Genomic DNA, 15,328 nt, shown 5'->3' on the forward strand with positions numbered 1-15,328 from the left:
TGTACAGGGAGGCCTGGCATGCTGCGATTCATGGGGCTGCAAAGAGTCGGACACGACTGAGCGACTGAACTGACTGACTTGACTGACTGACTGAGCGACTTTCACTTGATTGAAAGAGGGGTGGATCCTGCATCAGTCACAATGATGACCACCAGGGGGCAGATTAGAGCGTCCTTAGAATTATGCAGTCAGCCCTCCTTCTAGGGGTGGAGAAAGAAAAGGCAAGGTCATTTCTTTCTTCTGAGAGGTGTGGTGTGAGTCCAGCTCCTGAAGATGCTGGTGCTTCTGCTGCTTCTGGGCCCGAGTATGAGCCTTATTAGCTACGTAGCTTGGTCGAGTGTGTGTGTGTGTTGGCATGAGTGAAGTGATAGTCAGGGATTGTGGACTTTTATAATTTTTGAAGTTTTTTTGGCTGCTTGGTTTGTGGGATCTTAGTTCCCCCACCAGGCACTGAACCTGGTCCCTGGTGGTGAGAACACTGAATCCTAACCACTGGACCACCAGGGAATTCCTTATGATTGTGGGTTTTTTTACACTGAACAAAATAAGAGGGGACTCCATCCTATTTGGAGGTGTAAAGGGTAAGGTGAAGAGTCACCAGTCAGGAGAGATGGGGGATGATAAGCCTCAGAATTAGGGCAGGATGATTTCACAAAACAAACAGGATTCCCTTGGAGCCGGGAGAAAGGAGAGCGACTGAGCAAGGCTGTGGTTTTCTGCCTGTGGTCATGTCTTCCTGTCCTGCTGGGCTCTCATCTCCTTGACCTCCGTCTCAGCAGGCTCTGGGCTTGGCGCTGTCGTCTCTCAGCAGCCCCGCAGGGCTGTCAGTAAGAGTGGAGCCTCTGTGACGATCGAGTGCCGTGCAGTGGACTTTCAAGCCACAACTGTGTTCTGGTACCGTCAGTTCCCGAAACGCGGCCTCGTGCTGATGGCAACTTCTAATGTGGACGCTAGTGCCACCTATGAACCAGGTTATAACAAGGACAAGCTTCCCATCAGTCAGCCAAACCTAACATTTTCATCTCTGATGGTGACGAGTGTGGATCCTGCAGACAGCAGCCTCTACTTCTGCGGTGCTAGAGACACAGCGCTGGGCAGAGATCAGAGACTCAGACAAGAATCTTGGTAGCAGCCCCCTTCCCCACCCCCACTGAACTGTGGGGCCCCGTGGAAGGAGGTGTGGAGAGAGAAAAGCCACAGCCTCTCCGACTGAGTCATCTGTGTCTGTGTGTGTAGAGAGAGAAAGAGAGAGAAAATATCTGAGTACAGAGCGGGGAGAAGGTATGGTGTTTGAGAACTAGCCATATGGGGATGGAGCTAGGCCTATAAATGGCCAACCAACCAGGAAGGTTCCCTGGGCTGAAAATTATAAAATCTGGATTTTTTTTTTCTGATTCTCCCATATGCTAATCATAGTTCTTAGATAAATTGACACATAATCCTATAGGTAGATTCCCAAATGCTTCTATAAAGCAATGAATACTTCTATAATGGGCTTCCCTGGTGGCTCAGACAGTAAGGAATCCATCTGCAATGTAGGAGATGGGAGTTTGATCGATCCCTGGGTTGAGAAATTCCCCTGGAGAAGGGAATGGCAACCCAATCCAGTATCTTGCCTGGAAAAATCCATGGACAGAGGAGCCTGGCAGGCTATAGTCCATGGGATCACAAAGAGTCAGACATGACTGAGTGACTAACACTTTTAGAATAAACATTGGAGTTTTTCCCTCCAGGAAAATTCAGCACCATCTTGTCCCCATCCCAGACTCTAAAGACAAATGGAATCATTAGGCAGCCAAGTAGAGATGTTCACTCATGGAAGAATTCACGGATGTGCTTTATACAGTATTGAGGTTGATGAAAGAACAGAGCATGACTGGATGGGGCAACCCTCTACCCCCAAGTACAGAGCATGCACAGAACCTTCACAAAGGGATCAGGGGAGGAGAAGACAGAGAGGATAAATAAGAAAGACTTCAGACAACGAGGCTTGTCTGCAAAACTAGAAAGTTCTGTCGGAAGCCACAAGATAGTAAGTGAAGCACTGAGTTTAAACCCCTAGAAAATTCCTTTTCCAGGAAAAAGAAAAATCACACATTGACTGTAAATCTTGTATAGCCCAGTAAAAATAAGCAAAAGATATTAACATACACTTTGGAGAAGAAACATCTGTAATCAATAAACATTGATTTCCTGGTGATCAAGAAACATGGAGAAAGATGCAGTTATATGTAAATTGATATCCATTTGATCAGCAAAATATAAAAAGCCTAGAAATAAAGACTGTTAGAGCGAGTCTTTCAAATTGTGGTGCTGGAGAAGACTCTTGAGAGTCCCTTGGGCTGCAAGAAGATCCAACCAGTCCATCCTAAAGGAAATCAGTCCTGAATATTCACTGGAGGGACTGATGCTGAAGGTGAAGCTCCAATATTTTGACCACCTGGGGTGAAGAGCTGACTCGTTGGAAAGACCCTTATGCTGGGAAAGAGTGAGACCAAGAGGAGAAGGGAGCAACAGAAGATGAGATGGGTGGATGGCACCAGCGACTCTGGACCCAAGTTTAAGCAAACTCAGGCAAACTCAGCGAGATAGCGATAGACAGGGAAGCCTGGTGTGCTGCAGTCCATGGGGTCACAAAAGAGTCTTGGACACGACTTAGTGACTAAACAACAACAACCCGCATGTGAGATCAAGAAGGAGAGACAATAAAACAAACAACCGAAGGGATATTGAAGCTAGGACGATGATGGTGGCAGTGCTAGAAATACAGGGAAATGAGAGTTTTAAAACATAATTGGGAAATAAAATCAAAGACCTGGGTAGCTGACTCATCACGAGAGGCAATAGATAGACAGGAAGGTTTTCACTACAAGTCAGATGAATCAGGAGGACCAAGTGGGAAGAAGATCATGATTTTCTTGACATTGGGGATGCCTCTGAGACAGAAATCTCACCAGAAATATGCAGAAAGCAGTGGTACATAGGAGTCAGGGGCTCAAAAAATGGACCTGGGTGAAGGTAAAAATTTGGGGCAATTTCCATAATTGGAAGAATGAAAGTGCCTTCTTGATCCCTTGATGACAGAATATACAAAGAAAAGATCAACGAACTGAGGACAGAGTTCTGAGGCGCCCACTCACCTTGAATGTGGCCCTAAGAGATTAAGTTTAATTAACTGATCAATAACACCAATCAGGACTGGATTAGTGACTGTGTAACTAAGTACTAGTGATAAATCTCTGCAGTACTCCAGCAGGTCACCACACAGATGGCTGCATGTTCCTATCCTGATGATTCTTGGGGGGTCTGGCTGCCACTGTGCAGCGTAGAGAAACTCCCCACTCGCCACACAGGAGGTGAAGACCGCCTGAGACAGAGGGCCTGTGAGAAGTGTGCCCCTCTGACCATCTAGTCAGTCAGTCAGTCAGAGTTACCAGGGCTTCCCTTTGGCAAAGAATCCTCCTGCAGTGCAGGAAACTCCGGTTCAACTCCTGGGTCAGGACGATCCACTGGAGAAGGGATAGGCTACCCACTCCAGTATTCTTGGGCTTCCCTTATGGCTCAGCTGGTAAAGAATCTGCCTGCAATACGGGAGACCTGGGTTCGGTCCCTTGGTTGGGAAGATCCCCTGGAGAAGGGAAAGGCTACCCACTCCAGTATTCTGGCTTGAAGCATCTCATGGACTGGCGGAGTCGGACACAACTGAGAGACTTTCACTTGACCACTAGGGGGTGATGTGGGTCTTTCTGTAAAACACTTCAGCGCGTAGAGAGCAGCACCAACCTTCCTTCATTTGAGAAGTTGTCTGATACTTCTGGAAACTCAGGTGAGATCTTTTAGGTAGCGGTTGTGAAACCATGAGTAAGGATTAATGAAATCCATTGCACCTGCCTTCACTAATCAAGGTCGTTTTAAGACTTGCTTGGCTTCCAAGTGGCATGTATCCCGAATAAGATGTTTGCCTGAGTTATTTTCCAGGAAACTGCCGGTAGTGCAGCAGAGCCGAGTCAGCTGTGTCTAGTTTGAGCCAGACCGGTTGAGACTGGTTAGAACCAGCGACCCTGCTCCTGGGGAAGCACAAGTGTCTGCTTGGGGACCTTTTGACCTCAGAGGACCCAAGACTCCATTCTCAGGTCTTGCTGAGCACTTCTGTGGTGAAGGGGCAGAGGCTATAGCTCAGTTACCCCTGCAGAGAAGGACAACGCATGCACGTTTTTTCCGTCACCCTCCCCCAAGCTTCCCAAGCGCCCCAGGCTCCCCATGTGCACGTGCTCAGTAGCTAACGCGTGTCCCACACTCTGCGACCCCATGCATGTAGCCCGCCAGGCTCCTCTGCTCATGGGATTCTCCAGGCAAGAATACTGCAGTGGGTTGCCATTTCCTTCTCCAGGGGGTCACCCCAACCCAGGGATTGAACCTGCATCCCTTGCACTGGCAGGGCAGATTTCCTTACCACTGAGCCACCAGGGAAGCCCATTTCTCAGACCATCAGGTCATGCTTCATTCATGACCCTGTAAGTACCCTGTGCCCCTTGCCGTTGCGGAGGCGGACCTGAGGTCTTGTTTTCTCTGGTGGCTCAGTGCTAAAGAACCCACAGGCCAATGCAGTTGACGTGGATTCGATCCCTGGGTCGGGAAGATCCCCTGGAGAAGGAAACGACAACCCACTCTAGTATTCTTGCCGGGAGAATCCCTTGGACAGAAGAGCCTGAAGGGCTCAGTTCATGGGTCGCAGAGTCAGCCCAATGGGGTAGGGGGTTGGGGGATGCTCTTGCTTGGCTGGCTTGAGAAGAAGCCCTTACTTTGCTGCAAACATCACAGTCTCAGCAGTTTGGCTCCTTGTACTCAGGGCAAAATGAACCTGGTAACATTTGGGAGAATGATTTGCAGCTATCCTGGGATGACAATAGGTCTTGAAAATAGCAGGATCTAATTTTATACTTCCTAATCCCCAGAGCATATATCACAGTATACAGTACCTGTAGTTGTTCTGGTCATATGTAATTGATAAGTAAGTCAATGAAGGTCATCACTATCTCTGTTTCACATTGCGTTGCCCCAGCCTGGTGAAATAAGAAAAAAGCATGAAAATGAAAAAAGAAGGGGGAAAGAGTGATTACAGACAGATGACAAGTTTAGAAGGCCCAAAGGAATCTAAAGAAGCATTGCATTATTTATAATAACATTTAATAAGTTAATGGAAATTAACATAAGGTCAGTTTATTCCCATATGCTAGCATTAGATTTTTAAAGAGAGATCATTTAGTAACAGAAAATATAAAAGATAATACACCTAAATCTATACAAAGATAAACAATTCAGAAATTTATTAAATTTTAGAGGAAGGCATTTTAAAATCTCAAATAACTGAAGTTACATGCCATGATCATGAATGAGTTAAACCAGTACTAAAAGTATTCCAATTTCAGCACTATCATCTATGTATTCTCTATAGCAAACAAAGTCACAAAAGGAATTTCATGAAATTTGAAAAAAGCAGTCAAAATTTAAGTGGAAAAAAGAGGAAAGAATACTCAGGATAATACTAAAGAACTACAAAGGGATGTGAATTTGCAATCTAATCAAATTATGTTATAATTTTGTATAACTAAGTGGACAAATGGAAAATCATAAATTTAAAATAGCACTATTCATATATAGGCACTTAATATATGGTAAAGCCACCACTGCAGGTCTGTAGGGGAGTAATGCAATATACAAGTTCTGGGACAAGTAGTTCTCCACAGGAAGAAAAATTAATCTAAACTCTTTCTCACAACATAAGCAAAAAAAAAAATTTTTTTTTAAGGATTAAATGCAACATTTAAATTATTAACTACTTGGTAAATGTTATAGGAATATATTTTTTGAACTTGAGCTATGGAAACGTTGCTTATAAAGAATTAAAGAATTCACACCTTCCCCCAAAAAAGAATGATAGACTTTACTAAATAAGAAATATCAACAAAAAATTTATGAAGAGTTAAAACACAAGTCACAAATTGAAAAGATATTAGCATACATGTAAATGACAAAGTTTAGTATCTGAGATATATGAAGAACTGTTACAAATAAATGATAGTTAATCTACCAAAAATATGAGAAAAGAGCAATGTACAGAAAAACCAGTGGCCTATAAATGTATTAATTCAGAATATCAATCTCCTTAGTAGTCATAAAAATGCAAGCTAAAGCTATAGTGAGATGCCACTTTAACCTAATAGACTGATGAAAGTAAAAGAACAGTACCTGCCAATTGAGTGCTCCATGAGGAACATTTGAAGATAGTTCATAAACTGCTGTGGGGCTATTTATTTGCTTAATTAATTTGGAAACCATTTTGTCTTGCTATGTAAAATAGACATGGTGACCCTAAGGCTCAATTTGTACAATCCCAGGTATAGAGAAACTTTACACCTAAGTATGTAAAGAATTGTGTAAGAATACAGTCCTATTTGTAGTGTAGCATTAAAATCTGGATTAAAAAAAAAAACAACTAGGGTGCATGAGGTTAACTGGATAATAGATTCTGACAAAATAATAAATGGAATCCTACATATTAGTGAGACTGATTTATCTAAAACTACATGAGACAACATGATTTAATATCATAGGCATATGTTGAATGAAAAAAGGGCATGGCCAAGAAAAAGAACTCCCACAAAAAAATTTAAAAAACATACAACACTGATTAATACAAAATTTGCAGATTCTTACATAAATGAGAAAAACTGTAATGAAAAGCAAGTGAATAAAGATATGAACTTCAGGAATGTAGTTACATGGACATGGTAGAAAAACAATAAAGTCTATAAAAATAACACAGGGGCTTAAAAATTCTTAGTGCTAATCTAACTCCTAAGCTAATTGATTCAAACAAGAGGATTCACTTTATTTTTTCCCTAAATGCATTGCATATTCATCATAAATATTATGTTGCATAAGTTCAACATTTCACTTTTTAATTTAAAGAGGAAGATATATGATTTTTTATGTGCAGTGGAAACTATGATTGATAACAGCAAGCTGTTCATTGTCTGAGAGGGAAGGGAGGAGGCAAATCTACAAGTTAAAAAAGGAAATAAATTGTTAATATGTAAATAACTTTTATTTTTAAAGAAACAGTGAAAGAGCAGAATCAGGAAAAATAAAATTAAAGCAGTTTGAAATCCACACTAGTTGTTTTACCAGCTTTCTCTGCCCTCCCAGGCTGTGCAACATTAGTCTCATTCTCCATATAATGACCACGAAAAGTAATCACGTCACAAGGAGGTGCTGAAGGGGGATGAGAAGCCTTAGAGAAAAAGTCCATGCCCTGCTTTCTCCCTGAGCCAGCCATGTGCTTCAGCCTTCTGTGCTATGTGGCTTTTTTTTTTTCCTTCTGGGGAGCAGGTGAGGTGAATATATTGGATTCCAGTTTCAGGACTTTCTCCTGTGGCTGCAAAATCAGGGTTTCTCCTGGGCTTTCACTGCACTTTCTCTCTCTTTCCTTCCAGGCTCCATGGATATTGAGGTCACCCAGAGTCCCAGTCATCTGGTCAAAGGAAAAGACCAGAAAGCAAAGATGGATTGTGTCCCCATAAAAGGACACTCTTATGTTTACTGGTATCGCAAGAAGCTGGAAAAAGCATTTGAGTTTTTGGTTTACTTACAGAATCAAGACGTTGTGGAAGATACAGCCATGTTCAAACAGCGATTTTCAGCTGACTGCCCCCAAAACTCACCCTGCAGCCTGGAAATCAAGTCCACCGAGGCAGCGGACTCAGCTCTGTATTTCTGTGCCAGCAGCCAGTCCACAGTGCTGCACGTCAGCTCTTCTTAGAGCACAAACTCACTGTGGACCCAGCTCAGGAAACCAGTGGTGTCGTAGGAGGGTAGGAACTAACAGAAATGCACCTTGAAAGAGCATTAGCCAGAAGGAAAAAAATCTGTAAATGGCAACACAGGATGAGCAGAAGGGGAGGTGGAAAACAGCTGGTGGGAACACAAATCCAAGGATGGGGCAGGAAGCTGTAAGGGGTCTCAGATTCCCCAGATGGCAGGGTATCTGGCAAAGGAGAGACACAGGATGTGACCTTGATGGATTAATAACATCTTATTAAAACATGTAGTTCTGTGGCTTTCACCTGATGAAGCTGTGCCTTCAGGAATAAGGATAATCAGCAGGTCATCTGTCTTCCCTGGGCACCCTGATCTCCTGGCTCCGCACATTGATTGATCCAGACCCAGAGACCTCTCAGGGTTCATCACCCTTCTCTCAGCTGTCCCTGCCAGAGAAAGTGAGCAAGAAACTCAGCAGCTCCCTTCGTCCAGATTCCTGCAATCATGCAACTTTTAAAAGCATCTTTGAGGCATAACATACCCCCAACAAAATACACCCATTTTAGGCACATATTGATGTATTTTCACAAGTTTCTACACCCATGTAACCAGCATGACAATCAAGACACAGAACATTTCCGCCGTCCCAAAACATCCCCCGTGGCATTTTACTGAGGTCCTTTTAACTTCTCTCACTATTGCTTTGCATATTTTTCTTTATCAATCATGTTCTGCACATAGTTTGTTGAATTTTTCTTAGTTTTCTCTGAAATTATTTTAAGAGATATATTATGAATGCACTTTTGAATACTCATAAGGAATTTATTTATTAAAATATTTTCTGTGAAGACTTTATATTTTCCTACTTTGATTTACTCTTTACATTTCTCAGTTGATGTCTCAACCTCAGTATAGAGGTTTATAGAAAAGGACCTTTTCCAGAAATTAGTGTTTACTGGCAACCAAAACTGAGATCACAAAAGTAGCCTCATTTTCTGTGTGCCCAACTGTTAGTACTGCTTTGCTTTAAAGTAAAAGAGACTAAATCAAACATTGTTAAAGTTAAGAAGAAATATATTTTGCTTATGAAAATAACCTAGTGAGTTAATAATTAAGGAGAATATTTGACAAAGCACATGATTTGCAAAGAAAAATGTGGATGCTGCCTCTCTGCTGGTCAAGTCTGTGAATACATTTCTTATTTTTCCCATCGGCCAGCTCTACAATTAATATTGTCAAAAGATCTGTACTACAGATTTACTGCAGTCTCTATCAAAGTGCCTATGAACAGAACTAAAACAAATAGTTCTAAAATTGGTATGACACCACATAAGACCCCAGATAGTGAAAGCAATCAAGAGAAAAAAGAACAAAGCTAGAGATATTACAATCTCTGATGTCAGTGAATGCTCAAAGCTATAATAATCAAAACAGAATGGTACAGGTGCAAAAATGGACATAGAACAGAGAGCCCAGAAATAAACCCAGGCATGTATGGTCAGTTAAACTATGGCAAAGAATGCAAGAATATACAGTTTGGAAACAAATTCCTCTTCAATAAGTAGTACTAGTGAAACTGGACAACTACATAAAAGAATGAAATTAGGACATTTTCTCACACCATACACAAATATAAACTCAAAATGGATCAAAGACCAACATGTAAGGCCAGAAACCACAAAACTCCTAGAAGAAAACCCAGGCAGAACATTCTTTGACATCTATTATAGCAATGTATCTTTTCATCTGTCTCTACAAAGAAAAGAAACAAAAGCAAAAATAAACCAACGGGACCTAATCAAGAGTAAAATCTTCTCACAGAAAAAAAGAAGAGACAAAAAAAGTTGTTGAAACAAAAATCCAACCTGATGAATGGAAGAAAATATTTGCAAAAAGTAACACCAGTAAAGCATTAATATCCAAAATATCTAAACAGTTCAGGCAATTCAATTTAAAAAACACAAAACAACCCAATTACAAATTGGGCATAAGATCTCTCATCTCCTTGCTTTGTTGCCGTGCAAACAAACCTCTTCTTGCTCCAGACATGGGCATCTAGTGTTTTGCCTTCCTGTGGGTCAGCCAAGATGAACCTGGTCCAGCAGCATTTGGGATAATGATTTGCAGATATCCTGGCATGCCTTTAACAGTAAGATCTAATGTTACACTTTGTAACCCCCATAGCGTCTACCACATATGCAGTATCTGTAGCTGTCTACATCAGACATAGCTGATGAATAAGTAAATGAATGTGACCACAATTTCTAGTCAAGATTGTTCTGAATTTCAAACCAGCAGAACAAGAGAAAAGAGTGTGAATAAGAAAAGGAGGGGAAAAAGTGATTAAAGACAGATGGCAAATTTAGAAGAACCAAAGGAATCTAGAGAAGTATTGCATTATTAACAACAACAGATTTAATAGGTACTGAATTTAACATGAATATAAAAAGTCAGTTTATTTCTATATTCTAGCAACAAACAGTTAAAAATATTTTGGGGGAGAGACCATTTACAAATTCTAAAATAACATATTAAACACATAAAAACAAATTGATTAGGTAAATGAGACTTTAATACAGAAAAATATTAAATCTTAAAGGAAAACATTTTAAAAATCTGAAATAAGTGAAGATTTATACCATGATCATGAAAAAATTAAACCAGTAGTGTTTCTGCACTATAACCTATGAATTCAATACAGCACAAAACAAAATCACAATAGGTATTTTCATGAAATTTGATGAAAGTAAACTGAAATTTATGTGGAAGAGAGAGAATTGGGAAGATAATATTGAACAAGTAGAAAATGAGGTGGTCCCTCTTTGAATGACCAAACCATTTCCTAATTTAGGACAATTAAAAAGGCATAAGAATTTACAAATGGAAAATCATAGACTTGAAAGAGCAGCATCCTTATATAGGCATATTATTTATGATAGAGCCATCACTTCATATATGCAGAGGAATAAGGCACTGCACAAAATGTTCTTCTGGGACAAGTTGTTATAAAAGATTTTTTAAATTAAAATTCCATACATTATAAAAGAATTAAATACTTTCGTGCAACATTCAAAATGTCAGCTGTTTGATAGATAACTTGTGAATTTATCTTTATGACCTTGGAGTATGAAAACGTTGCTTATAAAGAATTAAACGTGTACACTCCATAAAAAGAATGTAGACCCAACTAAATTAGAAATAAAAATAAAAAACACTCCAGGCACTTTCCTGGGGTCCGTTGGCTAAAACTCGGTGTTCTTAGTGCAGGGGGCCCATGTTCCATCCCTGGCCAAAGAACTAGACCCCACAGCCTGCAACAATGAGCCTGTGTGCCACAGCCAAGACCCTGAGCAGCCAAAGAAATACATAAACTTTTTTTTTTTTAATTACAAAGAGTGAAACATAAGCCACAAAATCAAAAGGTATTGGTAACAAATGTAACTGACAAAATTTGGTAACCAGAATATATAAGGAACTGTTACAAATAAGTAATAGCTACCAAGCCAAAAATAAATAAGGGCATAGCAGTGTACGGAAAACACTAGTGGCCTATAAACAGAAAAAAATATATTCAACCTCCTTAACAATCATAAAAGTGCAAACTAAGACTACAGTCAGATACCATTTTATGCTAATAGACTAGCAAAAGAATTGTGCCAGTTGAGTCCTGGATGTGTAACACTAGAAAACACACAATAAAACGTTCTTGAGATCGTTTGACTTAATTAATTTGGAAAGCATCTTGTCTTAGTATGTAAAGTTAATGTGGTGACCCTACTGCTCAAGTTTTATATTCCCAGGTATAGAGAAATATTACAACTTGGTTTATAAAGAAAGGTATGAGAATGTAGTCCCCTTTGTACTAGTACCAAAATCTAGAGGAAAAAACTACTGTGAATAAATTCAAGAATGGATAATAAATTCTGACAAATTAATAAATGGAATTCTACTTATTAATGAAATTTAATTATCTAAAATTATGTGCAAAACATGAATTATTGGCACAGACACACTATTGAATAAAAAAGAACATTACCAGAACAAAGTATAAACAGAATGAATCCCTTAGATAATTTTCAAAGACATAAAACACTGATTAATAAATAAAATTTACAGATTCTTACATAAATCTAAAAGTGGTAATAGAAAGTGAGTAAAAATTTGAACTTTGGGATTATGGTTACTTAGACCTGGTAGAAAAGAATGATAGAATCTAGAAAAATAACAAGGACTTAAAAATTCTCTGGGAAAATCTACCTTCCAAACTGATTGCTGCAGGCAAGATCATTCGTTTTATTATTTGACTAGATCTATTGCAGGTTCATCACAAATATTTCTTTTGTTCAAAATTTGGTTTTTTAACATAAAGTAGCTGCTATACCATTTTGTAAGTGCAGTAGAAGTTATGATTGACATACCGCAGGTTATATGGTTCATTGTCTGAGAGGGAAGGGAGGAGGAGAGGGGGCAAACTGACAAATTTAAAAAGCAAATAAATTATTCATGAGACATGATTTTATATGTAAAGGAGTGATGGAAGAGCAGAATCAGGAAACAGAAAGTTAAAGCAGTTTGGAATGCATACTGATTATTTCACAGCGTTCCTTGCCCTGTCAGCCTATGAACTATTATAGTCTCAGGTACCCGGGAATCGTGACGACCACAGGAAGTGACATCGTCACAAGGAGGCGCTGAAGCGGGGATGAGGCGCCCGAGAGGAAAAGCTGCCGCCCTGCTTTCTCCTGGGGTCAGCCATGTGCCTCAGCCTCCTGTGCTGTGCGGCTCTTTTTCTCTGGGGAGCAGGTGAGGCAAATGTATTGGATTTAAGTTTCAGGACTTTCTCGTATGGCTGCCAGATCAGGCTCCCTCTAGGGCTTTTTGTGAACTTTTTTTTTTCCTTACAGGCTCCATGGATACTGAGGTCACCCAGAGTCCCAGTCATCTGGTCAAAGGAAAAGACCAGAAAGCAAAGATGGATTGTGTCCCCATAAAAGGACACTCTTATGTTTACTGGTATCGCAAGAAGCTGGAAGAAGCATTTGAGTTTTTGGTTTATTTGTGGAATGGAAAAATTACAGAAGATACAGCCATGTTCAAACAGCGATTTTCAGCGGAGTGCCCCCAAAACTCGTCCTGCAGCCTGGAAATCAAGTCCACTGAGGCAGCGGACTCAGCTCTGTATTTCTGTGCCAGCAGCTAATCCACAGTGCTGCACGTCAGCTCTTCTTAGAACACAAACTCACTGTGGACCCAGCTCAGGAAATCAGTTGTGTCATAGGAGTGTAGGAACTAACAGAAACCCACCTTGAAAGAGCATAAGCCAGATGGAAAAATCTGTAAATGGCAACACAGGATGAGCAGAAGGGGAGGTGGAAAACAGCTGGTGGGAACACAAACCCAAGGAAGAGGAAGGAAGCTGTAAGGGGTCTCCGATTCCCCAGTTTTCAGGGTATCTGGCAAAGGAGACACAGGATGTGACCTTGATGGGTTTCTAACCATCTTTATTAAAACATGCAGTTCTGTGCTTTTCATCTGGCAAAGCTGGGGCTTCAGACATAGGGATAATCGGCAGGTCACATGTCTTCCGTGGGGACCCTGATCACCTGCCTCAGCACATTCATTGATCTAGACCCAGAGACTCCTCAGGGCTCATGGCTGCTTCTCATCTGTCCCCGACAGAGCAACTGAGCAGAAAAATCAGCATCTCCCTTCAACCAGACTCCTGCAACCGTGCAACTTTTAAAAGCAACTTTGAGGCATAACATACCAGAACAAAATGCACCAATTTAGGTCCGTATTTCATTACATTGTGACAAGTTTTTAACCCATGCAACCAGTATGAGAATCAAGACACAGACTATTTCCGCCCCCCAAAATCCCTCCATGCTATTTTACTAAGGTCTTTTTAACTTCTTTTACCATTGCTTTGTAGATTTTTTATTGACTATGTCCAGCACATATTTTATTGATTTTTTTTACTTTTCTCTAATTTTTTAAAGACAGGTATTATGAATTTACTTTTTAATACTCATATGGAATTTATTTATTAAAATATTTATTCCAAAACTTTGCATTATCCCACTTTGATTTAGTCTTTACATTTCTCAATTGGTGTCTCAACCGCAATATATTATAGAAAAACATCTTCTCCAGAAATTAGTGTTCACCGGCAACCACACCTGAGATCATAAGAGCAGCCTCATTTTCTGTGTGCCTGTTAGTATTGCTCTGCTTTAAAGTAAAAGAAACTAATTCAACCATACTGGAAGAGTTAGGAAGAGATACATTTTGCTTATGAAAATAAACCAGGGAGTTAACTATATTTAAGGAGCTATTTGACTGCAAAGCACATGACTTACAAAGAAGAATTTCAGTTGTTGCATCTCCGCTGGTCAAGTCTGTGAATTCATTTCTTGTTCCTCTCATGGGCCATTTCTAAAATTAATATTGCTAAAAGGTCTGTACTACAGATTTAATGCAGTCCCTATCGAAATGCCTACAACAATTTTCACAGAACTAGAACAAATAGTTCTAAAATTTATGCTAAAGACACAGAAGACCCCAGATAGTAAAAAGCATTCAAGAGAATAAAAAAATGCCCACAAAGCTAAAGGTATCATACTCTTTGACATCAGTTAATATTATTAATACAGAGCTATAATAATCAAAACAGAATGGTATTGCCACAAAAATGGACATATGATTGAAAGTCTAGAAATAAACCCACAAAAACATGGTCTGTTAAACTATGTCAAAGAATACAAGAATATACAATTTAGAAAAAATTGTCTTCAATAAGTAGTACTGGTAAAGCTGGACAGCTACATGAAAGAATGAAATTAGAACATTTTCACACCCCACACACTTATATAAACTCAAAATGGGTTAAAGACTGACATGCAGGCCAGGAACAACAAAACTCCTAGAAGAAAACACAGTCAGAACACTCTTGACATCTATTGTAGCAACGCATATTCAGATCTGTCTCACTGGGGAAGGAAAACTAAAGCAAAAATAAACAAATGCAATTGAATTAACCTTAAAATCTTCTTTCCCTGGTGGCTCAGAGGTTAAAGCGTCTGCCTCCAATGCGGGAGACCCAGGTTCGATCCCTGGGTCAGGAAGATCCCCTGGAGAAGGAAATGGCAACCCACTCCAGTATTCTTGCCTGGAGAATCCCATGGACTGAGGAGCCTGGTGGGCTGTAGTCCACGGGGTCACAAAGAGTCAGACACAACTGAGTGACTTTACTTACTTACTTACTTAAAATCTTCTTACAGCAAAAACAAACAAACAAAAGAGAACCACTGACAAAAGAAAAAGATAATGTGCTGAATGGAAGAAAATATATGCAAACAAAATAATCAGTAAACCATTAATATTCAAAATATATAAACAGGCAACTTAATATGAAAAACACAAACAACACAGTTTTAAAAATGGGTAGAAGATCTTTCATCTCTCTGCCTGATTGTTTTGCAAATAAATCCCTTCCCTGACGCAAATG

The 15,328-nt window shown here is 40.0% G+C and overlaps 1 non-coding gene and 2 gene segments (V, D, J or C); all 3 read left to right on the forward strand.

The window, feature by feature from the left end:
* The first annotated feature begins 220 nt into the window (after positions 1 to 220).
* Positions 221 to 1,129, forward strand: LOC120877564. The segment is given in 2 exon segments: positions 221 to 304; positions 780 to 1,129. Coding segments are annotated over 2 exon segments (381 nt in total).
* Positions 1,130 to 12,575: 11,446 nt separating this feature from the next.
* On the forward strand, positions 12,576 to 13,021 carry LOC120877684. The segment is given in 2 exon segments: positions 12,576 to 12,624; positions 12,726 to 13,021. Coding segments are annotated over 2 exon segments (345 nt in total).
* A 1,852-nt stretch (positions 13,022 to 14,873) lies between these two features.
* Positions 14,874 to 14,946, forward strand: TRNAW-CCA. The gene has a single exon. It is a non-coding gene; the product is annotated as a tRNA-Trp (tRNA).
* The last annotated feature ends 382 nt before the right edge of the window (positions 14,947 to 15,328 follow it).

Source organism: Oryx dammah, unplaced genomic scaffold (genome assembly GCF_014754425.2).
Source record: "Oryx dammah isolate SB20612 unplaced genomic scaffold, SCBI_Odam_1.1 HiC_scaffold_18, whole genome shotgun sequence".
NCBI lineage: Eukaryota > Metazoa > Chordata > Mammalia > Artiodactyla > Bovidae > Oryx > Oryx dammah.